Source organism: Pseudophryne corroboree, chromosome 5, assembly GCF_028390025.1.
Source record: "Pseudophryne corroboree isolate aPseCor3 chromosome 5, aPseCor3.hap2, whole genome shotgun sequence".
Classification (NCBI taxonomy): domain Eukaryota; kingdom Metazoa; phylum Chordata; class Amphibia; order Anura; family Myobatrachidae; genus Pseudophryne; species Pseudophryne corroboree.
Genome location: NC_086448.1, coordinates 739,156,671 through 739,183,676, shown reverse-complemented (window position 1 = coordinate 739,183,676; position 27,006 = coordinate 739,156,671). Strand labels below are relative to the sequence as shown.

The 27,006-nt window shown below is 39.0% G+C and overlaps 1 protein-coding gene across 5 annotated transcripts in view; it reads left to right on the top strand.

Annotated features, from left to right (window-relative positions):
* The window catches only part of RUNX1T1 (RUNX1 partner transcriptional co-repressor 1), a 179,211-nt gene that overhangs the window by 136,315 nt on the left and 15,890 nt on the right, over positions 1-27,006 (top strand). For 4 of the 5 annotated variants that reach the window (XM_063924093.1, XM_063924092.1, XM_063924094.1 and 1 more), the window contains exons 5-10: positions 524-705; positions 7,228-7,478; positions 8,120-8,205; positions 9,931-10,129; positions 14,658-14,726; positions 20,473-20,663. In XM_063924093.1, coding sequence (XP_063780163.1) covers positions 524-705; positions 7,228-7,478; positions 8,120-8,205; positions 9,931-10,129; positions 14,658-14,726; positions 20,473-20,663 — 978 coding nt within the window. The remainder of the gene's footprint in view (positions 1-523; positions 706-7,227; positions 7,479-8,119; positions 8,206-9,930; positions 10,130-14,657; positions 14,727-20,472; positions 20,664-27,006) is intronic. The other variant, XM_063924096.1, reaches the window with a different exon arrangement.

Here is a 27,006-nt window from a genome sequence, read left to right as displayed (position 1 = left end):
CGCAGCCTCCATTAGTTTCTAAGGGGTTGCAAAGCTGTCAGATGTACCAAGCTCCGGAGTGGAAAAGTATCCCAATGGCATTATCCTACAGTAGCCTATGCGCTACTAATTCTCACATTTTTACAGAGAGAGAGCCTCCAGCTCCCTCTCCGATGCCAACAGCCAGGCAGTGTGTGCCGGGGACCAAACCAGGATACACAACCTGATAGCTTTTCAACAGGATGGGCTGTAATCGGAGCCCATCACCTGGCAAGAGAAAATATTTATCACATCCGCATTGATAAATATGGCCCAAAGTATTGCAAGTGCAACATTTAATGACCTCACCTTCAAGTGCGGATGATTATTCTGCCACTGTTTCCTCCCTGTGATACATTACTTGGAAATGGAAGACAAGGAAGGAGAATGATTATAGATTGGTTTAATCTGTTAAGAGCGTTTGATCATGAGTAGGGAGGCGTGCTTCTCAGAGTTCAGCCTTTGTAACAAGCTGTTTCCTCAATGTGTCTTGTATATTTTATAGGCCAATCTGCCTCTTCTACAACGGGAACTGCTGCACTGTGCAAGGCTGGCCAAGCAGAACCCAGCCCAGTACCTTGCCCAGCATGAGCAGCTGCTCCTGGATGCCAGCACCACCTCACCTGTTGATTCCTCCGAGCTGCTTCTCGATGTGAATGAAAACGGCAAGAGGAGAACTCCTGATAGGTAAATAAAATCAAGTTCTAAACTTTTTAAAGGTGTTCTGCAGCACAGCTGATTATGTAAATGAATTGTCATTTAAAAGACTTTTTGACATTATAGACATGCAGTAGCCTAGTGGATACCAGACATTCTAACAGTTTTCTACCACTCTTTGATTTACAATTTAAATGAAATGGATATACAGACAAGAGCGAAGAACAATAGACCTAAGATCTTATTAAATGCCCGCTGCTAGGCACGTATATTCAACTACCCACCTCCATCCATACTATACCCCCATTGTAACGTCATGGAGTGGGCGGGGTTATGCCTGGCGCAGAGGCATTCTTGTAATATCACTGGGAACTAGGGCATTAGTGCTATACTTCTCTATTTTTGATTAGCATAAATGAACCTCGTTGTTTTTCTGTGTCTGAAATGTAAGGTAGCCAGGGAAACTGCACGAATCGTGCATATTATGTTGTGCATATTATGTGGTGTAAAATATGATGGTTTTATATATATATATATATATATAAAAACTCAAATTTTACATAACATATATATGTGTATATATATATATATATATATATATAAAATATATATATATATATATATAAAAAAACTCAAATTTTACATAACATATATATGTGTATATATATATATATATATATAAGAGGGGGGGGGGGCAGATTTATAAAAAAGTAAAACCCCGGTCCTTTATTTCCTATGATGCGTTTCGGGGTCCTTCCCCATCAACAAGGATGCTTGTCCTTGACGACGGGGAAGGATCCCAAAACGTAACGTAAGAAATAAAGGACTTAGGGGGACATTTACTAAGCAGTGATAAGAGCGGAGAAGTGAGCCAGTGGAGAAGTTGCGTCATCAACCAATCAGCAGCTCTGTATCATTTTATAGTATGCAAATTATAGATGTTACTTCAGTGCTGTTTGGTTGCCATGGGCAACTTCTCCACTGGCTCACTTCTCCGCTCTTACCACTGCTTAGTAAATGTCCCCCTAAGGTTTTTATTTCTTTAGGTCTGCAGAGTGTCATATCTTTCCCCCTCTATCTATTGGATATCTGCTGAATCCTATATATATATATATATAAATATATATATATATATATATATATATATATAAAATGTATACTTATATATAGCCAGAGAGAGAGAGAGAGAGAGTGAACAATAAAGAAATGTATTAGATTTTTACTTGCTGGACAGAGGAGAAACAATATCTTCTTTCCTTTACAACAAAATTGAATTGCACTTTTCCAGCAGTAGAAGATAAGTTAGATTCAACAAATCATCTTTCACATCCCCAGTATGTTCTCTGCAGACTAAATACACTTCTTTTTATTTGTAATATCCTAATAAAATCAGGCTTATCTGGCTGCTCCACTCGCATGGCCCCACAAATGCTTCCAGAAGAGATTCCAGGAAATATGTACTGAAAATAAAAAGCACATAAAACATGGTTAGGGGGAAAGAAAAAGTTCTATTCCCGTTACTGTTTCCCCACTCTTTCCAGTACAACATAATCTATGTGAAATGTATATGTGATCTGTGTGGCACCATTCAACATATGTTTGCAGACTTGATATTTTTTTTTATTGTTATTATCAAGGAATGCGACCAAATTGCCAAAGGAGTGCACATTGTAAAATGTATTACAGGATGTGGATTGGAAGTGTTTTCTGAGGATAGGAGCAGAAAGCCAGTCTAGTTGTTAGCGATTTGATTCAAGTGACTTCACGGAACTGGATTCTTTATTATCAGTTACGTCGTTATGTTCTCTGAAATAAATATAAAAATGGTAATTTAAGATATCCCTCACTCTTAGCTAGTAAAACCATGGGTGATTCTTCAGCAGGCCCCTGATAGTAAGCCGATACCACCCACCGCAGGTCCTGCGTTTACACCCACCGTTGACCCGCTCCTGCAATCCTCTGTGCTGCTGTTTGATGACGTTTTTAACTGTCAGAGCTTACAGTCAAAATGCATTATTATTTAACTTTTATTTTTTTTAATATTCTATATAATAGATTTTTTGTTTTCAATTCTTTAAATATTTTACCTTTCCTAATAGAGAATAAAAAAACAATTTAACAATTTCATTTATTTTGTGAGATTGGCACAAGACAAACATGGCGCCTTAAATACAGGCAGTTTTAATACAGGTAAAATTTGCAGTTTGCCTGGGCCCAACAGGATACAGTGTCCACCTTGACCCTTCTCAGTGATGGAGAATGAATCTAAGTGGTACTATCACAGCACCTTGGTATCTTAAAAGGCAAGAGACTCCTGTTTGAAATGAAAGATACCCAACTTTCAAGTACAATGTTCAGTCAATATGTTAAATTAATAAAATAAATACTAACCTCAATCTTAAGTAAATAATTACTCATCACATTGCCCTACATTCTATCCAAAGACTCAGTATGATTCTAAAGAAAGTTGTAACCTTTGATCAAGTCCAAGGACTTATCAGAGTTCAGCCATAGAACCAGCTCAAGCTTAAGCTCTTGAAGTCTCCAGAGCTTAAAAAGAGCCATGATCTACTCCTCAAATTCTTAAAACAAAACTTATCGAAATAGTCCTCATTTTTCCATATTTTTTTGGGATTGGGGAACCACTAATGTGATTATTGAATAGGATCCACTAATATGTTTAATGTGGCTTTCTCTCTCCATTGCTGACACTTAGATGATGATTCTGAGTTGAACGCAATGTCACTGTTCATGTAAACTGGCAGTTTTTTGCATCGCAGGACTTTGGACTGAGTTCAGACGTTCCTGAGCAGTGACTCGGAGGTGGCTATGCAGGCTCACAAAGATGTTCCATCTAATGGGCTGTTATGGAATTGTCTTGCCGCTGTGGTTTTAGACTCAGACTCTTAATCGCACACATTGCAGGTCCTACGCTGATGGAGACTCTGAACCAAGCAGTTCCAGTGGTTTCTCTGATGGTTGCAACATCCCAGCCCTTGCACATTGATATGCACAGATTCGACCGAAGACGCTAACGCGGTTGCAGCAACTTCCAACACAGAATCAGACACCTTGGGGTAAATTTACTAAGAGGGGAGTTCTATTTAAGATGGGATGTTGCCCATAGCAACCAATCAGATTCCAGGTATTATCTTCTAGAAGGTGCTAAATACATGAGAAGTAGAATCTGATTGGTTTCTATAGGCAACATCGCTTCTTAAATAGAACTCCCATCTTAGTAAATTAACCCCCTATTGTGCCCAAGTCACTAAGTTGCCCATTAGTAAAAGTGCCACTCTCCTAGAAATGCCTTTTTCATTATTTTGATGGAATCCAGCCAGTGTACTGTACGGGAGGCACTTGATATACCGGGTGTCGGGATTCCGGCGCTCATCATACCGGCGCCGGAATCCCGACTGCCGGTAAACTGACAACTATAAATACGCGCACCACCATGCCCGCAGCGTGGTGAGTGCAGCTAGCCCGCAAGGGGCTCTTTTGCGCCCACCCTGCTGCCGGCATTCCGGCGGTCGGGATCCCGGCACCGGGATCCCAAGTGCCGGCGAATCATACTACACCCGTACTGAACATGTATTTAGAACTTCATATGAAATACAGCCCTTCCATTGAGTATTATGAATAGATTACTAATGTCAGATTCTTTTAAAGGAGTCATATAACAGGAACTCAAGATAGTAGATCTTGTTTTCCTACAGCCTTGAGAACCATGGTTTGGGAAGTGATGAGCTTAATATTGATTTGCGTCATAAAGATTTTGAAACAGAGAAAATATATATAATATTGTTTTCTCCATAAACCCTCTCTTTAACAGATTATTTAAAAACAAAATAATAATAACTTATTGAAATGGAGCTGGCATCTATCTCTGTCTGTTGTTTTCTCCTTTGATGTGGTTATCTCTACAAACTTACTCTTTTCAAGCGTGAAATTAGACGTGTCAAAAATTTTAGCCAAGAGCTGTTTTTCAGAAAGCGTTCGCATGCAAATTTCTTTGACACCGTGCTAAAATAAGTCTTTAAAGAATATTGAGAAGCAAGGGGCTAAGAATTATGATATGGTTTTTAGCTTGTGTATGCATTTTTGTTGTGTTGTATGTTAGTTTATTTTCTTTTTAATTATTTGTATTTGGGATTATATTGTATAAAATAAACATTGGTGGTATAATAAGAAATTAAATAGTCTGTTAAATCCTCAACTTAATTGCTGTTGTTTATTTTTTTTAAAATAATTTTTGTTTATGTAGCCTTTTTCGTATTATTTGGTTTTTATTTTTAAAATTTGTGTAGTAGGATTAAGGGAAGAGGAGACGTTTCTAAATGGTGTTGAAACTTTCAATTTGATTAGAGGTAATTCATAGATGCAAGCACGTATCTTATTCTTTATGATTCTGAATATTGGGTTAGTGTTTATCACTTTATAAGTTGATGGCTAATTTCATACTAAACCTAAAACAGAAGTCCTCTTGTAATGGGGTAGTCCTTGGAAAGATTTCTTCTTGTGTCTGATAACAGAGAGCACTACCTCTGATTCAGCCACAGGGCTTCTTTATGTAAGGCAAGTTGTTTTAGGTTTTTTGCAGCATTTAAATTGAAATGTGATCTTTCTGCAAAACATGTCTTTGTCTAACAGTATTTCATTGCAAAGCCTTGTAGCATACAGTACTTATATATTAAAGCACCAGAAAAAAAACATTTAGAAGGGAACTGTGAATCTCGCATCACAATGTATGGAAGTTTTGGATCTTGTGTTTTTGGCTCTCAGTTTGGCATTGCTGTGTAGGGTATGCGGTTAAATTACCGGAGGTCAGGGTGCTAACGCCGGAATCCCGACAGCCAGGGAAATGCTGGCGGTCAGAATCCTGACCCAATCCCGGTATTCCCACTCAGGTGGTGGTTCATGCCTCCACCCGGTCGCCACCGGGCCCGAAGCGTGGTGGGTGCTACGAGCCTGCAAGGGGACATGCTGTGCTCGCAGCCAGGATTCTGTCTGTCTGGTTCCCAGCACGGTCTCCTGACTGCCGGGAAACCATAGCGATCACCTGTGTAGGGCTGTCTCTAAAGGTGTAGTGCTTGTGCAGAAAGATGTGGGGTCTCTTACAAGAGCATGACCAATGCTTCTTTGTCAGGGACAGTGTCTAAAGCCCCGTACACACTGGGCGATAACACAGGACGATATGAATAACAATCTTTTTTGAAAGCAGTATCATTTATATCGTCCAGCGTGTATGCCTGAATAATGAATGATGCATGCACCCGTGGGACGTTCACGTTCATCTATTACCTATCGAAAATGAAGCTCAATTTTGCCTACATCGTTGAGCTGCATGTTCGGGGAATGCGGGGGATGATGTCACTGAACGATATCGTTCAGTGATATCGTTCAGTGTGTATGCGTTAAACCATTGAATGATATAGTGCTAGTCGCACATTAGGGGAATGTCCCCCAGTGTGTATGAGGCTTGAATGTGGTTGCCACCTTCATTGCAAGTTCTTGCAAGGTATAGGCGATCAGCGCTCCATCCTTCTCTATGTAGGGTAGGAAATTGAGCAATATATTAATGCGTATGATACCAATTAAAAAGCATGATACCCTTCCCTTGTTCATGTGTTTCTAATAAAAAAGAAGCCCTAACAAGAGGAGGCAAAGACTATATACTATGTAAATCATTAAATCTCCAACGCTATTATGCTGATGCAGTCAACGTTCCTTTTATTAATTGTATTTTATGTAGAAATTTTGATTTAGGTTTCATACGGTTTGAGCAGTCTGACAGTGAAGCTTTATGTTTTACTGAATGTTTTCTTGGTGCATATGGTCTGATACGGATGAGCAGCCACGGTGAGATTTTGGAGTCTATTAAACTGGCTCATTAAAAAGATCAATCTGTTTCGATAATAACACTGGGAGCCATCAGTCACTGAAAGAGTAAAAAGAAAAAAAAAGAAGAAGCTGACACGTGATTTGCAAACACAATTGATGAATTTGTCCATGGCGTGTCATGGCAGCAGAGAGATCAGCATTCATCTCGCTATTAGAGTGTGTTCCCGGCTAACCTAATTATTTGTTCTGCATTGCAGGTTCTATTAACTTCTTTTTATAAACGGGAGGTTCATCAAACTTTCTAAAGCGGACAAGAGTAGGTGTTGACCACAGCAACCAATCAGATTTTAGCTATCATTTATCAAGTAGGTTCTATAAAATGAAAGCTAGAATCTGATAGGTTGCTATGGGAAACATCTCCTCTTCTCCTCTTTCGAAGATTTGATAGCTCTCCCCCTTAGGCATAAAGTAGATCAAACATGGGGACTATCCCACACTAAAAAAAAAAAAAAAGCTTTAGGTTTTGTTCAATGACGTTTTCCTCCACGGTCAGTGAGTAACAGTTTGGGGTAGGACCCTAGTTGTAGTTGCTAGGTGCCTGACGCAACCAAACCGTGTTCTACATGATCTCCACTGGGTTTATCTTCACGTAAGATCATTAAAATACACGTAGATTACATTTGTAGTACATTACACATATTTTCTTTTCAGAACCAAAGAAAATGGCTTTGACAGAGAGCCTTTGCACTCAGAGCATCCAAGCAAGCGGCCATGCACTATAAGCCCCGGCCAGCGGTTCAGTCCAAATAATGGCTTATCCTATCAACCCAATGGTCTGCCTCACCCTACCCCACCGCCACCTCAGCATTATCGTTTGGATGACATGGCCATTGCCCACCACTACAGGGACTCGTACAGACACCCTAACCACAGGGACCTCAGGGACAGAAACAGACCTATGGGTAAGAGAACTAGATTATATTTCTCCTGTGTTAATGCAGCTTTGTAGAGAATATTAACTTAGTTACTGCTACTTGATTATATGGCGGTTATTAAGAAGTAAAAATAAAAAAAAATCACTGTGGTCATTGTTGTAATAGAAAATATTATATTATAGAAATTTAAACTCAATAAATCACATTTGCTATTGATTTAAGTGTAGGAGAAAAGCTCTTGAAATAACAGCCAGTCACTTTCTGCAGTGAAAGTGGTAATTAAACACTTGGAACTCCCACTGAAGACCTGACAGCCAAACTAGAGCTGCTTATCTCCTACTCTTGAAATCAGATTTATCAATGACAGAGGGGATGTAAATATACAGCGCATGGAGTGCGCCAATTGCTTCGCAGCTAGGAATTCAATACATTCTGACATTCTGTCTTGCTATTGTCTCCTGTGAGCCGTGTACCATTTACTTATCCAAAGGAACAGTATATTAGAATTTTCTCTGTATTCCTTTATTTTCCACTGGGACAAAGATGTTAACTCTCCACCACCTCAGGGGAAAAAAAAGACACTTTAAAGCTATTGTTGAAAGACTTAATCCATTTCTCAAAAGGGTGTTAATTAGTGTTATATGAGACTTTACGTCTGCTTTGTCTAGGGTTGCACGGAACACGTCAAGAAGAAATGATAGACCATAGACTAACAGACAGAGAGTGGGCAGAAGAATGGAAGCACCTTGACCATGTAAGAACCTCTCACTCTACATAAAAGTTTTGCAGTTAATTAGAGAATTAACTACATCATTATGGTAATACAAAAGCTATTAAGGTCTCTTGTTCATTTAAAATGATGCTTTTATTAACAGTAACAGCTAAGACTCATTATAATTATGTATAAGTTATTTTGATAACAATATAAGTTTTAGAGATTCTTTCAGCATATAATATGAGTGATTTCATGTCTGGGAGACATTGTAATCAAATATTATTAATTGGTAACGTGAAACAGGTATTCTATATTACGTGACAATGTTCCCTGCATAGCGTAAGGCTGGTATTGCAGTTTAAGCTGACAGGGAATTATATACGGCTATATGTTCTACTATACATTTCTAGCAAATTGGTGATGGCAGTTACAATGGATGATCTTCAGTTTAAGACACAGGAGTGTCCAGAATTTCTCTTCCATGAACATATTAAGATCTTTGCAATTCCTATTGGAGCCCAGGAAACTTCAACTCAGCTCTTTTAATGCCATACCGCCTGGTAGATAAAAAAGCAATTTGCCTTGTTTTATCTTTTTTGCTTTCTTAGTGACGCTAGGTTTAACTTTCTTGCAGAGAGATGCAACATTGTATCCACATGGTAAAGACATTAAAAATCAGTTGACGCATTCTGTTGCAGCTAGTATGAAAGGGAGAAGAATGTGAGAGCTATCTGTTGAAATTCACTTCATATGTTGGCAGCAATCTGCAGTTCACAAGTAGATAGGTTAGAAATAACTTTAATATCCACAGATTTCCCTAGCTGAAAGTAACAGAGACATTAATAACACATGTTTAAATGGACTAATTATTGATGGGGGGTGAGGGGGTGGCTGTAGATAAAACTAAAAAATGTGCATTTTCAAAGATGGCCGAGGGTGTTCCATTTTAAAGATACTTAACATAGTAAGTTTTAAGTAGTACCACTGTGGTAATGTCTCATGTCCACTCCAGCCTTTGGCTATTTCACCCCAACTGTGGGGTAAAGTTACTATGTGGGATGTTGCTATAGCAACCAATCAGATTCTACTTTTTCATCTATCTAGCACCTTCTAGAAGATAATACCTGGAATCTCATTGGTTGTTATGGGCAACATCCCATCTTAAATAGAACTCCCATCTTAGTAAATGTACCCCTTTGTGTCAATGAAAGAGTTAGGAGACAATAGAATATGCATATACTACTGTTGTGTGGAGACAATGCCTCGCTGCTTACCAAAGTAGCTGCCTGAACTGATACCCCCCCTTTGCTATGCTTCATGTGCCTGACTAATTTACAGTATATCATCTTTATATGCTGTACACTGTCTACACGCACGGTTGTCGAGATCTAAATAATGGCACAAATTTCCATTGCAGTTTGCAGCAGCCCTATGCAAATTTCAAGTATGCAAGATTACTAAGTCATAATATATTTAAAACAAATAACTCTACCATCATCACAGATGGCAGATGAAAGTACTATCCGAGTGTTTGAAAGCTAGGCTTAATGAAGGTTGCATGTTCACAGACAGATCTTGTGTCTTTTTGAGCTATTATACTTTTATGCTCCGAGAAATAAAAGCGGGGAACCGTAAGATACAGTTCTCATATTGGTAAATGCATACGAGCTATGTATTAACTGTGCAGTTTAATGGTATGAGGGCTGTAAGGCAATGGCTAGAAAAAAAAAATAAAAGCATGTTTTGCTGATCTTTTCCTAACAGCTGTTAAACTGCATAATGGATATGGTGGAAAAAACGAGACGATCCCTCACTGTGCTACGGCGATGTCAAGAGGCCGACCGCGAAGAGCTTAATTACTGGATCAGGCGGTACAGTGATGCAGAGGATTTAAAAAAAGGTAGCAGCAGCACCAGCCATTCCAGACAACAGAGTCCTGTGAATCCAGAGCCTGTCCCCTTAGGTACATTAGCATAACCATTGGTTAGGACTCTTGTCCTAAGAGTCATGAATAATTATTCTCTTCCATGAGTGATGGTGGATCTGAAATGTCTTTCTAATGCAATGTTGCAGAATTGTTCTATGGTGTCAGAACAGTGTGTCACTAGGATTTGTGGACCAGTAAAATAAATACACCCATCTATGTGGTTTATTGTTTATTACTAAGGGGCACATTTTAAAATTGCTATTATGGAATATGTCCCTTTAGAATGGCCGATATGGAACAAAATGGTTTCGTTAGCCTACTGACACTCTACGCTTAGGTTAAGTTTATTGGAAAATGCTGGTATTTCCAGATAAAATAAATTCCATATCTGCTATTAGTATACCTAGGGGATTATATTAAAGGTGTAGTAACAGTAACTGGAAAAACCCCTTATGGAGTTTCTTACAAGATCTTTTAGCCCATATGTTAAGGCCTATACACACTAAACGAGTCCCTGCCGACGCCGATATTGGCGGCGGCGGGGACCGGGCAGGGTGCCGACATCGGCAAGTGCATACACACTTGCGGATGCCAGCGGGGAAGTGAGTGACGGTGGGGGGGAGGGGGGTGCGGCGCGGGGAACTACACTCATGTTGCATCTTAACGAGGACTTCCCTCATCTGTACATGTTCAGACGAGGGAGGGGGTCATTATGATGTGCGGGAGCGTGCATCGTTAACGACATTGAGTGCACACACTAGGCGAGATTGTAAAAGATCTCGCTCAGATTGGCCCTTCTGACACATCCAAAGCTGTGCATGAAAAGTTTTGCAGCCATACATAGGATGAGGTTTTGGGAGACATTTTTATTGAAATGTATTTGTGTGATTTTACAAATACATGAGTTTTTGATTTCTTGAAAATGGACAAAAACAGCTAAAATCATGTAATTTTTGCAATCCAAAACCCCAAATTTGAATTAAAAATACAAATTACGAACCGTGGTAGGATGTGAACCGGGACTTGCTTTGGATCGGATCTCCTCGGGTCATCCAGGCCTGGTTTTGGTTCGATTCAGATTCACAAAGTTTAACCCTGATACCCACACCATTTCTTACCCTCAGGATGTCGGCTGTCGGTATTCCGGCGCCAGTCTCCTGTTGGGTTTCCAGCATCTGTCACATGATCGCCAGCATCCCAACTGCCGGGATGCCAAACGCATCCCATTTTTTACTATGTATGGGTTTCCTCTAGTGGTGGAGTCTATATTATCCAGTCATTTAAATGCCAACCCCACATTTTGTACGTATTCACCAATACATTATTTTTAGCATAAGAATCCTGTCGACCTCCTTACATATAAAGTCACAGCTACCTTTTGTAGTTGTGATGTTGACAGGGAAAGAGAGGGTTTTTGCCTTAATGCAACCAATTACATTTTGCTATACATGTACAGAATGTACTAGATAATTAATGGCTAAAAGCTGGGCAAGAATTTCTCTTTAAAGTGTTTGATGCATCTCCCCCTGGGACTTTCAATTCGGTGATATCTGAATGATACCATTGTAAGGGAAAGGGTTCCTGTTTTTACTTTCCATATGCAATAAGAGCAGGTTTAGCCAAACAAGCAATGGGCAGCCATATTGCCTTGCCTTGGTTATAGCTGCACAAGTTACTTATAGCATATAAAATCATGCTGGTATGTGTTAGCGTTGTATCTGTAAGAGAAGTTAGTTGAGCCTGGGGATAGCAATTTAGGGGAGACTATACAGAATAAAAAATATTTATTAATACAGTTTTCTTTTGTGGCCTCTTCTCTATTATTAAAAAAAAGTTTAAAATACAGGTTGAGTATCCCATATCCAAATATTCCGAAATACGGAATATTCCGAAATACGGACTTTTTTGAGTAAGAGTGAGATAGTGAAACCTTTGTTTTCTGATGGCTCAATGTACACAAACTTTGTTTAATACACAAAGTTATTAAAAATATTGTATTAAATGACCCCTCAGGCTGTGTCTATAAGGTGTATATGAAACAGAAATGAATTGTGTGAATGTACACACTTTGTTTAATGCACAAAGTTATAAAAAATATTGGCTACAATGACCTTCAGGCTGTGTGTATAAGGTGTATATGAAACATAAATGCATTCTGTGCTTAGATTTAGGTCCCATCACCATGATATCTCATTATGGTATGCAATTATTCCAAAATACGGAAAAATCCGATATCCAAATTACCTCTGGTCCCAAGCATTTTGGATAAGGGATACTCAACCTGTATAATAAAATATCATATGGTTAGTAGGAAGTGTTGTTCGAAAAGTGACTGTTGATAGAGCAGGCACTACAGCAATCTCGAAGGGTCAATTCATTATGGGTGTAGGCCGCATTTCAGTACGCACCTTGAACAGATTATATTTTAGGGCAAAATCAGGGCAAATTGGAGGCAATTAGGTTGTTCTAACACCATTGCAGGGGCACATCTCATGCATTGCCATCAATTCTCTTCCATATAGAACGTTGCCTACCATTGAAATGAAATGTGACGCAACACTATTTATCTAGTTTACCATTCCTCAGGTTAACATGACCACAGATGGCACCGTTCCATTGAAGCTTATGTTGCAATTTGCTTTGGCCTAGAAAGCAGAATGGCACCTTCTATTTATAATTAATGAAAATATCCAGATAAATTAGGCTTTCTGTGCAGAATGACTTATATTTATAATATAAACTAATTATAAAGAGTTATATTTTAACTGCAACTGTCTGTGGACTGCCAAAGTTGTGTTCTACTGCCTCTTTATCTCCGTGTTAATGAGAAAATATGGGTTTCTCTGTGTAGCTAAATGTTAACTCCACTATTTTGGCTAGCAGGCTCCCAGATAGAATAACACTGCAAATAATCAGATATAATTTAGTCTGATTAAAATCACAACAAAGTATTTTTAGTGCCTAATTTGTAATACCACATAGTTTTGTCATATATTTTTCACAGCTGTTCAACAGCTTGGCTAATCTGATCTTGGAAACATTCTCTCTCCACTCTGAAATATTTCTATGGTTACAACATGTCATTTTATTCTCATGGTAGAGCGGTTTACGAGGTAAACCCTTTTCCTGATACAGACATCTTCAGTTCAAAGTGCAGTGAGGAGCAAACCGACTACAACCTATGTTGTTACATCAGTTGGCTGTGCGTGTGCCAGTGGGATTGCCTGGAAGCAATCGGAATATTGTGCTCCAAAATACTGCACCAGTCATTTTTATTTTGTACAGACATGCTCCTTTTTAGAATGCAATTCCCGAAGTGAAACGCGTTTACTAGCATCACTGGCAATAGAAACTGGCGCATTTGTGCCTTTTCTGTATTTTTGGCAGTTTGCCTTTCAATTATATTAGTTTTTTTGTGACATATTGCATCAAAATTTGGTACATTTTGACACCATCCACCATATATTTCAATCACAATTCTCATTTTATCCACCTAAATAGAAATTCATTTTGGAAAGTGTAAAAAAATTCTAAGTGTTGACATTTGAACGTTAGGAATGGGGGTTCGCAGAATATTTTGCTAAATGACATAAAAAGCCAGTACATACAGTAATGGCAAAATAAACTCCCAATTCAATTCTAGAGCATGCCCCTCTTTGCCTTTCTTTCTCTACCGTAATTGTCTGAAAGGGTTGGGTACTGGATGGCGGCAGTTAGGATGACGGCGGTCAGAATACCGACCTGGCATCCTGACTGCCATAATCCCAACAGGGGTTCTAAAGTTAAATATACTAACCCTCCATTACTTACGATCATTCCAGTTTTATTACCGGGAAGTCAGAGGGCCACTGGAAAATAAAATCTAATCTAATCAAAACCAAAATCTAATTAAACCAAAATATTCAAATGCAACTACAACAAGAATGCAACTATACATGTGGTATAACATATATTGTAACCACTACTATAAATATATGGACACTAGAAGTCATAAAACATGGAAAGCCACAGTAATATATACAGTAATAACTACAGTAATATATAAGGACATGTACGGTTCAGTTCTCCAGAAATCCAAATTCTACCCTGAATTTTGTGGATCTGAACTGAACCAAAAAAATAAAAATAAAAAATAATAATAAAAAATAAAAAAACATAAAATAAATATATATATATATATATATATGTACATATACACAAAACCAACAAGTGCTATATAACCTGCACATGCTAAAGGTGAGGTGTGACCCCCATGTTTGGTATCTCAGGGCTGGAAGCTGACATTTCTGAGTTTGAACTCGCTAGTTGCTCTGTGAATGTTGTTTAGTGTATAAACATTAATTTGCATTCATTTCTTAGGAATATTTGTGACTCTTCTAAGAATGTCACAGTGTGCGCTTCAGACCTGCGTGCAGACGGCATGAAACAGCTGTGACAATGAAATTGTTGTGTACAGCAGACAATACTTGCAGCGTGATATCAGAGTGGGCTGCACTGTCAGTCTGAAGTACTAACAAATGAGCAATACTCTCAATGTGCTTTTTTTCTTCTTCCTACTCTGCAGAATCGCATCGGGAATTCCTTCACAGGCCCACTTCTGGATATGTGCCAGAGGAGATTTGGAAGAAAGCTGGTAAGAATTGTTTAGGAACAGAGACCGAGTGTTCTGGCAGATGTGTACAGTTGTTAATGCACTGACGTGAGGAATAAAACGAGACTGATTAGTAACAGAGTAAAATTGCAATAATCTTCAATAACTGCTCAAAATTCTAATACCATTTACTTGGCATGCCTTTGTAGAACCCTGAGAGATAGTATTGATCTTGCATCATTCCTTTGCTATTATTCTGCATTAACCAAAGCAGCATTAATACATTAGGCTGCATATTTTAGATGAGCCCTTTATGGGTGAGTAAACATATGTTAATTGGTGAATAAGGTTTAATGGGAAACATCTAGGTAGATTCTGAGTCCTTTGTACCTGTCATTTGTTCTTCATTATTTTCCCATACTTAAATCCTGTTCTATATTGTAGAGTTCAATGTCTGTTGTTTGAACCTCATCAAGTATAGAATGTAAACAATAGTGGGGTAACATTTTCAATAGTCCAAAGTTTTTCATTTTAACTGCCACGGACACAAAGATGAACAGATGGATTTTCTAACATAGGCTCTGCATGTTGTACAGATCAGAAAATGTAGTGTCACATACTGACATACTATATATATATATATATATATATATATATATATATACACTCCAACTGGCGGCACTCACAAGACTTGGTATTGTAGAATAAACAGACGAACTGCGTCTCAGTGTTCAACGTTTCAGTCGAAGGACTTTTATCAAGAACATGTGAAGAGTGAGAAAATATACCTTAAATAGTGTGCTCCATACGGTGCCCCCGTTTGCGCTTCCGGACGCCGTCTGTCCCAGCCGGATGAAGTCACATGACGCACTCCCGTGTTCCGTCCTCGCGTCCCCGGACACGCGATACTCGAATAACGAGTATCGCGTGTCCGGGGACGGAACACGGGAGCGCGCCATGTGACGTCATCCGGCTGGGACAGACGGCGTCCGGAAGCGCAAACGGGGGCACCGTATGGAGCACACTATTTAAGGTATGTTTTATCACTTTTCACATGTTCTTGATAAAAGTCCTTCGACTGAAATGTTGAACACTGAGACGCAGTTCGTCTGTTTATTCTACAATACCAAGTCTTGTGAGTGCCGCCAGTTGGAGTGTATATTTGTTGAGTCTTTCCAGTCTCATGGATGGCACCTGAGCAGCATGTGTTCCTGGGTAGTTAGTGAGTGCCGGTACTACGGTTTTTCTATATATATATATATATAAATAGAGAATGTGCAAGCGCCACAGATGTTGTAAATACACCCAACTAAAAAACACTCCCAAAGATTTTGGGCGTCTGCCGTCCCTTAAGTATGCAGTAGTGGTAACCTACTGTAATAGTGATTTATAAGAAAAATGGAATAAGGGTTCTGGCGACCACTGGTGTATGGAAAAAACCGTATCAGTCCATGTATATAATAAAATAAAATATACAAATTTATTAGGTACAGTTAAAATACAAATAGATCAAAAAATGTGCAATGCTATACTGAATTTTAAAAAATATATATATATTTGAGAAAAATATTTTTTAAAAAGGGGGAGAGGAATGGACTGTGTACTAAAAAACATATGCAAATTTCTAAGACCAAAAAAGTTTACCACTGGAAATGTATAAATATATAAATATATAAATAAATAAAAAAGTTCAAAAATAAAAATAAAGGAGAGTCTTAACTTTGAGGTAGAGGGTCACAGAGGGAGAGCCCAACGCGTTTCGTCCTGGTGACTTCTTCAAGGGGTACCCCTTGAAGAAGTCACCAGGACGAAACACGTTGGGCTCTCCCTCTGTGACCCTCTACCTCAAAATTAAGACTCTCCTTTATTTTAATTTTTGAACTTTTTTATTTATTTATATATTTATTTATATATTTATACATTTCCAGTGGTAAACTTTTTTGGTCTTAGAAATTTGCATATGTTTTTTAGCACACAGTCCATTCCTCTCCCCCTTTTCAAAAAATATTTTTCTCAAATATATATATATATTTTTTAAAATTCAGTATAGCATTGCACATTTTATGATCTATTTGTATTTTAACTGTACCTAATATTCCAAGAGCAGTGCATGGGACCCCAACCCCGTGGAGCTCGGCCCAAGGCTCCCTGACAACCGATCGTGCTAATACTTAGCCTAAAACCTGCCTGGCAACATTACCTACACAATGGTGTAAACTGCATCACAATTGGTTCAGTGGTTTCAGAGTTTGTTGCAATCAGACAAAATAAAAACAAACAGATGAGAGGTGCGCATCCAAACTCAAATCTAAATTGCAGTGCAAGAATAAATTCTGTCCAGCATTTATCATTTACATGCAAAAGCAGCCAGTTTTTACCCTGATGCAAAAAATAAATAAATGTATTTGCACCTCTTGCATTGCAACATGGTTTGTCCAGGTGCACAGTTCCTTACACCTTTTTAATTTGCTCCCAACTGAAAATCAGGGTCCGTGTTGGGAATTGATCAATAACAAACCTTATTCTCGTGCTTTTCGTACAAACCAGCGGTCCAAAATCCAGTGGTTCAGTAATAAGAAAATATTGCAATATCAATTATTTAGTCTGATAGAAATTCATTGTATATGTCATATACAATATACAAATCTAAATGTATAGTTCATACTGACTGTCTTTCAAATGTAAAAAAAATGTCTATCACTGTTAAAATTTGCATGGATTTAATTCCTTAATTAAAATTATCTTTATCAGAGTTTTGGGGAAAAAAAATGTCACAAAGATAATAAACCACCATTGATATCAAATTCTAAGTATACTTCTTTTTGTGTAAACATGGTATGTTTGCATTTGGTAATAAATATGCAAGCACCTTGCAAACATACTACCAATTCTTTTTGCAGATCTGTGCGTGCCTGTGGGACTGGAATAGGAATGCATAATTTAAATATAAATTGCCTGATTAGCATATACAATTAGTCAAGCTGTAGCTTTGATCGTAAGCAAAAATTATTGTCCTGTATTGCCACTTAGATAGAATTTTAATTCACCTTGAATATTCAAAGTAAATTAGGCCCTGGCAACATTATTCACGTCTGTGATCGTACTATCACCTCCCCCACACACCAGTGCCCTCCCCAGAAAAAAAACCAAAAAAAAACCACAGAGCTACAAAATATATAAGAAAAAGTGTTTATCGGAAAAATATGTTATTTAAGTTTTAGGAGTTTAAATATTAAGTAATATAATTTGCTCATTATGGAAGCAATTTATAATAATTTAGAAATTGTGGAAAAAATAGTAATGTTCTGGTGTTTTGCTAATGGTTTGTGGTAATATTAATTTCTTTAGTGGTTTACAAAAAGTCTCCTTACAGAATTCTTCCTGAAGTGTATTAATTTGCTCTTAATTTTTAATATCTGGTAATATGATTCTATTAGAAATCTATATTCTTAATTAAACAGAACATTTAATTAAGGTGCTTTTTAAGTGAGTGAAACAATTAGGAAAAAACACTTGAATGAAACATGTCATAATTAGTTTTAATAGAGTGTTAATTGGTACAACGTTTGCCAAGTTAATAATTACTGCTTATTAAATTTTCAATTATTCATTGTCATTTTGGTTTGAATAAAGATGAAAATTAGATAAACTGGATCAAGTGGAGGATATCTTTCAATGATAATTAAATTAGATAATTTTCATTAAATTTAAACAAAGAATTTTAGTTATACTGATGTTTTTGTGCCAAGAGTAACTACACAGCATGACCCAACAAATTTTCAGATTTTTTTTTTAACTACTATGCTTTACATATAAGATGCACTGAAAACATTTTTTACATTGAATACTACAGTACAATTAATTTTTTTTTTAAATTACAGTAGACAAACGAAAAGAAACTTACAAGACTAGGATTATTAATGTTGAAGCACTTGGTATATGGTGTTTTCCTTGCGTAATGTCATGATACAAAGAACAGATGAGAGATTCTATAATCATGTTTTAATTAGTATCAGCAATTAAAAAAAAATCTGTCATATGAAGCAATTATATTTCAGTCATTTGAATACATGCAGCCTCTAAAATGTTAACAGTGATGTCTACTATCTACTTCAAGACTGAAACTACGTCTAGTCCCAAACACTCATTTAAGTGAGAACAAAACTTGTGAAGTGACAAGAATACATATAAGTATTCCAAAATTTGTTGTTGAGTAACAGTGAGTAATTTAAAAAAAATGTCAGCACTTCTAAAAGGAGAAATAAATAATTAATAATTCTGCATTCATTAAGTAGTAAACATGGATATCATTTTTACTAATTATATAGGGGTATATTCAATTGAAGTCGAAAGCTGCCGTCTGTCATAAAGATGGCAGTTTTCGACTTTTTTAGGTCGGAAAGGGTTCCGACCTATTCAATCTAACCCCAAATTATTCGACAAGTCAAGGAATTCGACTTCTCGAAAAGCACATGGATCGGCGGAATAACTGCCGATCCACGTGCTTGTGTCAAAAACGGGGCCAAAACCGATAGGTTTTGGCACCCTTTTCGACCATCTCAATTCGACTTTAAAAAAAAGTCAAAGTGAGATGCGGGAGCAGAGACCGGGAGAGCCACAGGCAGATGGAGAGCAGCGCCGGAGGATGTCACAGCCGCTGCCCACAGCAGTGTCCACCTGGCTCCAGCAAGCGAGACCTCGCTTGCCGGAGCCGGGTGGACGCTGCCATGAGTGGCGGCTGTGATGCGGGGACGGGGAGAGGAGGGACGTGGAGAGGCAGAGAGACGGGGGGGGGGGGAGACAGGGGAGAGCAGCGCTATAGCCGCTGCTGTAGCGCTGCTCTCCCCCGTCTGCCGCGGCTCTCCCCTGTCTCAGCTCCCGCATCTCAATTTGACTTTTTTAAAAGTCGAATTGAGATGACATTGAATAGCCCAGGTCAGATCCATTCCGACAAATGAATGTCGGAATGGATCCGACTTCAATTGAATATACCCCATAGTCAGGGTTATTTTAATATAGCACTAGGAAATATTTAACTGTAAATGAACAAGACAAAAATATTAGGTTCAGTTTAATAAATAAAAAGAGAATTTAACCATCAGCACATTGTGTTGACATTCAACTTTTTTCAGAAATATGTCTTATATGAATGCGGTTTATAGCATACCCATACATAATTATGTATGTGTATATATATATATTGTCTTTGTACGGATTTTTTGTATAACCATGCCAATACATTAAATTATTTTTAATGAATCACCTACACCTCTGGTGGCACGCTTATTGCGGGGAGAACAATGAGGCAGATGTATTAACCTGGAGAAGGCATAAGTTAATGATAAGCCAGTGATATGTGCAAGGTGATAAAGGCAGCAGCCAATCAGATCCTAACTGTTAATTTACATATTGGAGCTGATTGGCTGGTGCCTTTATCACCTTGCACATCTCACTGGTTTATCACTTCCTTATGCCTTCTCCAGGTTAATACATCTGCCCCAATATCCTTAATTATGGCAAATGCCAATTGACAAAGGTTTTGTGATGCCATTTGATTTTAGTAAACGGATAGGCTGCATTATCTTATTATATTAGTTCAACCCGTATAATACATAATTGACATCAGTCTTCCAATTTCCTGCAAATCATGTATGCCTTGGAGGTAAATATATAGATGTATAGGTGGGAATGCGTGTTGTCTAGTTGTAGTACATTCTTCTTCCAAACTTCCTTCTGGAGCTCAGAAATAACATGCGCAATTTCAGAGTGTGCTCCATTTATTTTACAGAAGAAGCAGTCAATGAGGTAAAAAGACAGGCAATGGCAGAATTGCAAAAAGCAGTGTCCGAGGCTGAAAGAAAAGCCCACGAAATGATTACTACAGAAAGAGCGAAAATGGAAAGGACGGTGGCAGAAGCAAAGAGGCAGGCTGCTGAGGACGCGCTCTCCGTTATCAATCAACAAGAAGACTCAAGCGAGGTAAGAGTTTCCTAGACCGTTTTATTGATGTGTATGTGGACCCTTTCTCTCTAATAGAGCTCAGTTATTCCTATGACCGTGGAATAGGTACACTTGGGTTTCTGGTGAAGATCCAAGTGAGGGAAGCCTGTCTAAATTCTGCTTAACATCACACTTTTGTGTTTCAGAGTTTATAAAGGCTAATTATTGTTGGGGCTTTAAAAGAAGAGGAAAATATATACATGAGGGAGCTTTATGTCATTTAAATTATGTTTTGCACCACTGTGAATCCTTTATTGCAGTAACAATATGAACAAGCTGCTTCTATGTTTGATGAATGACCTCCCTATTATTATTATGACCTTAATTTCCAACCTATTGGTGGTCTGTTTGTTTAAACAAAAATAAACAGCCAGAGTCATAGATGCTGAACCTGTCTTTCTGTGGGGTAACAGATACTGCCTGTAATTATTATAATCAATTCCACATTATTTATTTTTTTAGATATACTGTATGCAAGTTGGTTATGTATGACAAGTTCGTCATAGACTTTCATGTCTACTATATTTCATGCCTGTTTATATTTCATGCCTGTTAGTAAACACACTAAAAATAGTGAGAAAAGGCAACATATTATTTATTATTATTTATTTATTTATTAACAGTTTCTTATATAGCGCAGCAAATTCCGTTGCGCTTTACAATTGGAAATAACAATGATATAACAAACTGGGTGATAACAAACAGTAATAGAGGTAGGACTCTTACACTTACTACAGGTACAGGTACTACAGGTACAACACTGATAATTCGGCATGGTTGGTCCCGGCACGGTGCTGGATTACCCGTTTGTCTGAATTTCGGTGGTATCGTGGCATCCTGACTACATGCGGCCTAATTCTACCCTTCAGCCCTCCCGCAGCCTAACACAACATACCTCCCCCGCCCTCCCGCTGCACCTTTACCTCCTGCAGCCCTACTGCCCCCACAGCCTAAGCCTCTCGCAGCCTAACTAAACCCTCCCACAGCCTAACTACTCCCTCCTGAAGTCTAACTCACACCCGCAGCCTAACTTCCCTCGGCACCTGATGTGTCCTTATTAAAAGAGGTGCCGGACCATCAGGCGCCAGATAATCAGTGTTGTTCCTGTACTAATGTTGCACAAAGCCCTTGTAGAATAATACCCCTTTCAGACTGCACAAATAACCCGGTATCGACTCTGTATATTGCCGGGTCGGCACAGGTCGCTGTGTGGTGTGAAAGGGTCCCTCCCGAATTCCCGGGTCGCTTGAACCGGTAATCCAACCAGTGATAAAGAAGGGTTATTCCCCGGTTACTACCAGGTCAGGTGCAGTGTGACCTGGTTACCTGGGTTGATGCGACCCGTTACCCATTCACAGCATAGGGATAGTCGGCGCGGAGATGATCTCATCTCCCAGCGCTGCCTCTGCCCCCTATGCCGCAGTCCCCGTCCCTGATGGCAACCCAACTCGGCATATTGCCAGGTCGGGAAGCCAGTTCTCAGGGTCCTATGCCAGGTCGCACCCGGGAAGGACCCAGTTCCAATTCCAGGGTGCGACCCGGCATTTGCGATCTGAAAGCAGTATTAGTTTCAGTGACCGTGGCTTAAACTGCTTGTTAATGATAAAAAATGCAAATCAGTCACTTGTCACTTCTGCCCAATGCAGAAGAAAGCATTTTGTGATTCCCTCATCATTTATGAGTATTAACTTGAAACCAGTGACTTCACCAAGAAATCTTTGGAGCTTTGTGATGTATATTGGTTTAGTGGACAAGCAAATCAAATTCAAGAGCACTCTTCTTTTTAGTGTGTAAGCAGAGGTAAAACTATAGAGGGTGCAGAGGCTTTGGGGTCTAAAGGAGAGTGGGCCCCAGTAATACCTGGTTACTCTCGCCTATCAGGCCCCCATTTCCCCATGTGACCTTTGCTTTGCTCTTTAGAGATCTCTTTTGACCAAAGGCCACCCAGTGGGTTCATGCGTCAGACTGCACATGCTCAGAAGAGAGCAGAGAGGGGTGGAGAGAGACACGGTTCCACACCTGTGTCCTAGACAGACAATAATATATGCATGACGAGACTTCGGAAAGCTGGCAGGTAGCAGCAGGGGCGGTTTAAGAGAAGAGAAGGACCCATGTGAAGGTTCTGTGCAGTCCTCCTCCTCTCTAGCAGTGCAATAGCACCCATTATAGATACTCCAATGGGCAGCAGTCGTAACTTACAGTATTCTACAAGGGCTTTGTGCAAAATTGCAAGTGGTAAGTGTAGTAAATAATATGCAGCATTTTCTCACAATTTTAAGCGTGTTTACCATGAGGCAAGACTTACGATTCTGCTTAGTAATATTTGTTTTGCACTGAACTAGTATTTTCATTAAAAATGCTAATTAAGGAACCTGTGATATCACTGCTACACTTTGTCAATTGGTAGGCATTGTCCACAAGCAAATAGATAAATAACCTGGGTGGCACTGGATATACCGGCTGTCGGGATTCCGGCGCTAAGCATGCCGGCGCCGGGATCCCGACAACTATTCTCCCTCTTGGGGTGTACTGTCCACGACACCCCTGGAGGGAGAATATACGGGGCTTTTTTGCGCTCGCCCAGGCTGCCATCTTTCTGGCGGTCTGTTTCCCGCCGCCGGGATCCCGACAGCCGGCCAGTCATACTACACCCAAATAACCCCTCTTGCGCTGTAAAGACATGTCAACAATATCACTGTGAATTGATAGGTTGTGTTCCCGGGGTGCGTTCATTGCAGCTTTTGCACTTTATGGTTTACTAGTGAGCGAATATATTTGCCTAGACGATAAACTCTTCAAGACAATGCACTGTCAGTGCCCTATAGAAAAACTGACCTGTGCCAGCTATGAAATGTAGCAGAAATACATGCCTAGTGTCCGTAAAAAGCTGGAAACAAAATAGGTGACATATCTGGTTTTACAACTCTCTAGGTCTGGAGACCACCCCGTAGCACTCGGCCATTGTGAACCATACAGAATAACAACATTATCTTTTTCAGCAAATTAGGCATGAAACTATAGGTTTAAAAAGTCCAATTCGAAAACAACGTAAAGTCAGAAAACTGCCACAAAACTCCAAATCTAACATTTAGCTGCAACTTAACAGGCAGAGCTACAGTTTAATTTGTTGCAGGCTCCTTTGAGGATGAAAGACCCGTGTGGGATCAGTAGATGCCCTGAGTTTCATGTAATGCATAGCAGATGAGTTCCCAAAAAAACAAAAGGAATTGATTTCCAACATCTGAAAGTTTCTCAGGAAGGGAGTCAAAAGGGAAGCAAACCTCACCATGGCAGGAATCAAATGAGACCGGCGCGTAACTGGCTTGGCATCTTGATGTGAACACGTCAAATACTGATGAGCGTATTCAATTGTGTCTTTGTTCTGTAACATTACTATCTATTGTTCACAAATTACCAATACTTAAGGGAAACCGTGTACAATTGTACATATGTTTAAATAACTCTCTAAGTGCTTGTGTGTAGTTTTCTATTTCATTAAACATGTTTAATACAGTTCTCCTACGGGAGGAATTGTTTATATCCATAACACTTCCCAATAAGTCCCAAGGTAGGCACTTAAGTATATTGAGCTTTATTGTCCATTCAACTGTGGAATGGTTTTGCAATTTGTTGTGTAGTAGCAGCAGAGAGCATCATATGTTATCTCAGCACTATATTCAGATGAACCTCTTTGGTTATTATAGTATAAAGAACTAATAGTTTAGGGTACCATATAATATATTTTTTGAGGAGCCTCAAGAGACTAAGCAGCCCTTGGCTGGAGTGGTACAGAATTACCTGGTAACAGGAATTAGTATAGGCCCAGGAGTGCCGAGAAGGAGTAACCACCCCCCTGTGTTGTTGGAGACCCCTGATGTGCACCGCAGCACACAACATTTATATGAGGAGGTGTAGCCATGTGTGCTTCGTTGGCCATAGGGATAGATCATATAAATTAATAAATATGCCCCACAGACAGATTATGGAGCACATCCTCATCTCGGCGGGCAGAGTTGGACCATTAAATAGCTTTAAGTACACTTATTTTATCAGCAAAGTGTTTATGAGGGCCACCTACTGCAAACTTTATGAGCAATGGGTCCAGTAGCAGTCTGTGCACCCATCATCAATAGATGAGGGATCTCATGAGAGAATGATAGGGCATAAGTGTTCAAACTTTGGGTTAGAGTCACAGAGACTCTGTTCATAAGGTCCCTTGATATGGGACCTTATGAACAGATTCTGTGTGACTATCTATTCAGAAATGCCAGACCTGCTATTTGAGATATCTTTCTTTGGGGTCCCAGAACAAAGGCTCACCTGCATTTGCAGTAGCAATGGCATGCATTTGGGAAATCTGTATCAGTAGAATGAAAGGTAAGAGCTGGCTTACAGTCTCTATGAGTGAGAACTACCAGGTCTGGAGAAAGGAGAGGTACTCTCCACTTTGTTTCAGCAGGATGGGGATTGGGGCTATCAGAAATTCTTACAATTATTGCAAGTATTATATATGTTTTATGCATTATTTACTACAGCTACCAAAGCCAAACTTGTTTTTATCATTCAACTAAATTCAGTAAATGAATAATAAATAACCTTTCAATCCTTATTCAGCCGCACCATAAAAATGACCATAGTTACTATGTAGCAATATGTGTTTGCTATTTATTCTAAGTTATTTATATAGTATATTCTGCAGCGCTTTACAGAGAATATGTAGCCATTCACATTTTCCCTGCCCTAGTGTGTACATGGGCAGACTAGATGAGACAAGTGGTTCTTATCTGCCATCACATGTACACACTGGGGCAGTTCTCACATGCAGCCAGAGCCGGCACCCACCACAACTAGAGAACTGTCCCTGCTGCGGAGATAGAGCATCGACACCTGCAACCGTCCAGATCGTTAGCTGCAGGTGTCGGAACGGTCAGTGCCACTGACCGTTCATACATTGCCCTGCATATCTAAAACATAGCAATACTGATAATGACAACGGCGCTCACCGTGCTCACACATGGTGGAGAATCGGTATCGGCGCACTTCTCCTCTATAACGGAAGGTAATACATTTACCCCTATGTTCCTTGTCACATGTATGCACATACAGACTAGAGTCAATTTATTTTATTGGGAAATCAATTAACCTACCAGTATATTTTTGGAGCGTGGAAGAAAACCGAAGCACCCAAGGGGGAGAATATACAAACTCCACACAGTTACGCCCCTTGTGGGAATTGAATCCAAGACCTCAGTGCTGTGAGGAAAACCATGACACTATACATGCTGCCCATGAATAAAATATATACAAAGCAACCTTTCAGTCTCCTGATAACATTGGGCAATGACATTACAGTAGTCAGCTTGTAAATTGGTGGAATAATTACATGCATATACCTACCAATGGAATACCCCTATTTTATTCAACAAGATAGGTCCCATATTGTTTTTAAAATGTAATAAATAAATAATTAAATAAATAAATGATAAACGTTATAATGTGATGTGTGTTTAAAACAGCAGTAAATCAATACAAAAAGCAGTTGTGTCTTTGTCTTTTCAAAAACAACACTGTAGCAAAAGTAAATATATCCTGATTCTATTTACTCCATGTTGTAATAGGTTCTGACATCTCCAAAACTGAGCTAAGTTTAGACAATGTGAGCTACAAACCAGAAGGACTGAATTAAAAGCAGGTGATGCCAGACATCCAGTCTACAACCTGAACGTTTAACTACCAAAAAAAACATCTGTTTCTGTGTTTGGATTTCTTTTTTTTCTTTCTTCGGATATTTTGAAGTGTTTTCAAAAGATGGGAACAATTTTAGAAATATAAAAAACCAAAAAAAAAAAAAACCAGTTCCAGCACATGCAGTTGTAATTATCTGGTTGATTCTGTATATTCTATGCGTTTCAGTGGAGTCACATCTGATTTTAATCTGATGGAGCCAGTAACTATTGGACAGATACCATATTTCCACATGGCAAACTTTCCAGAAACCTCCTAAAGTCTTATTCAGACTCCTTCAGACTTTTATAGGCACATGCAGATTTATTTTCAAGAAAATCAACTTTTTTTTTTTCCCCCGTGTGGATGGATCAAAATGTGCTCATAATGTATGATCCCCAATGCCCCCCCCCCCATATAAATAAATATAAGTATGCCCCTTAAATGTTTCACGTTCTATTAAACATGATATATACACACAATTAACCACACATATATATATATATATACACACACACACACACACACACACACACACACACACACACACACACTCACACATATACTGTGTGAGTGTGTGTGTGTGTATATATATATA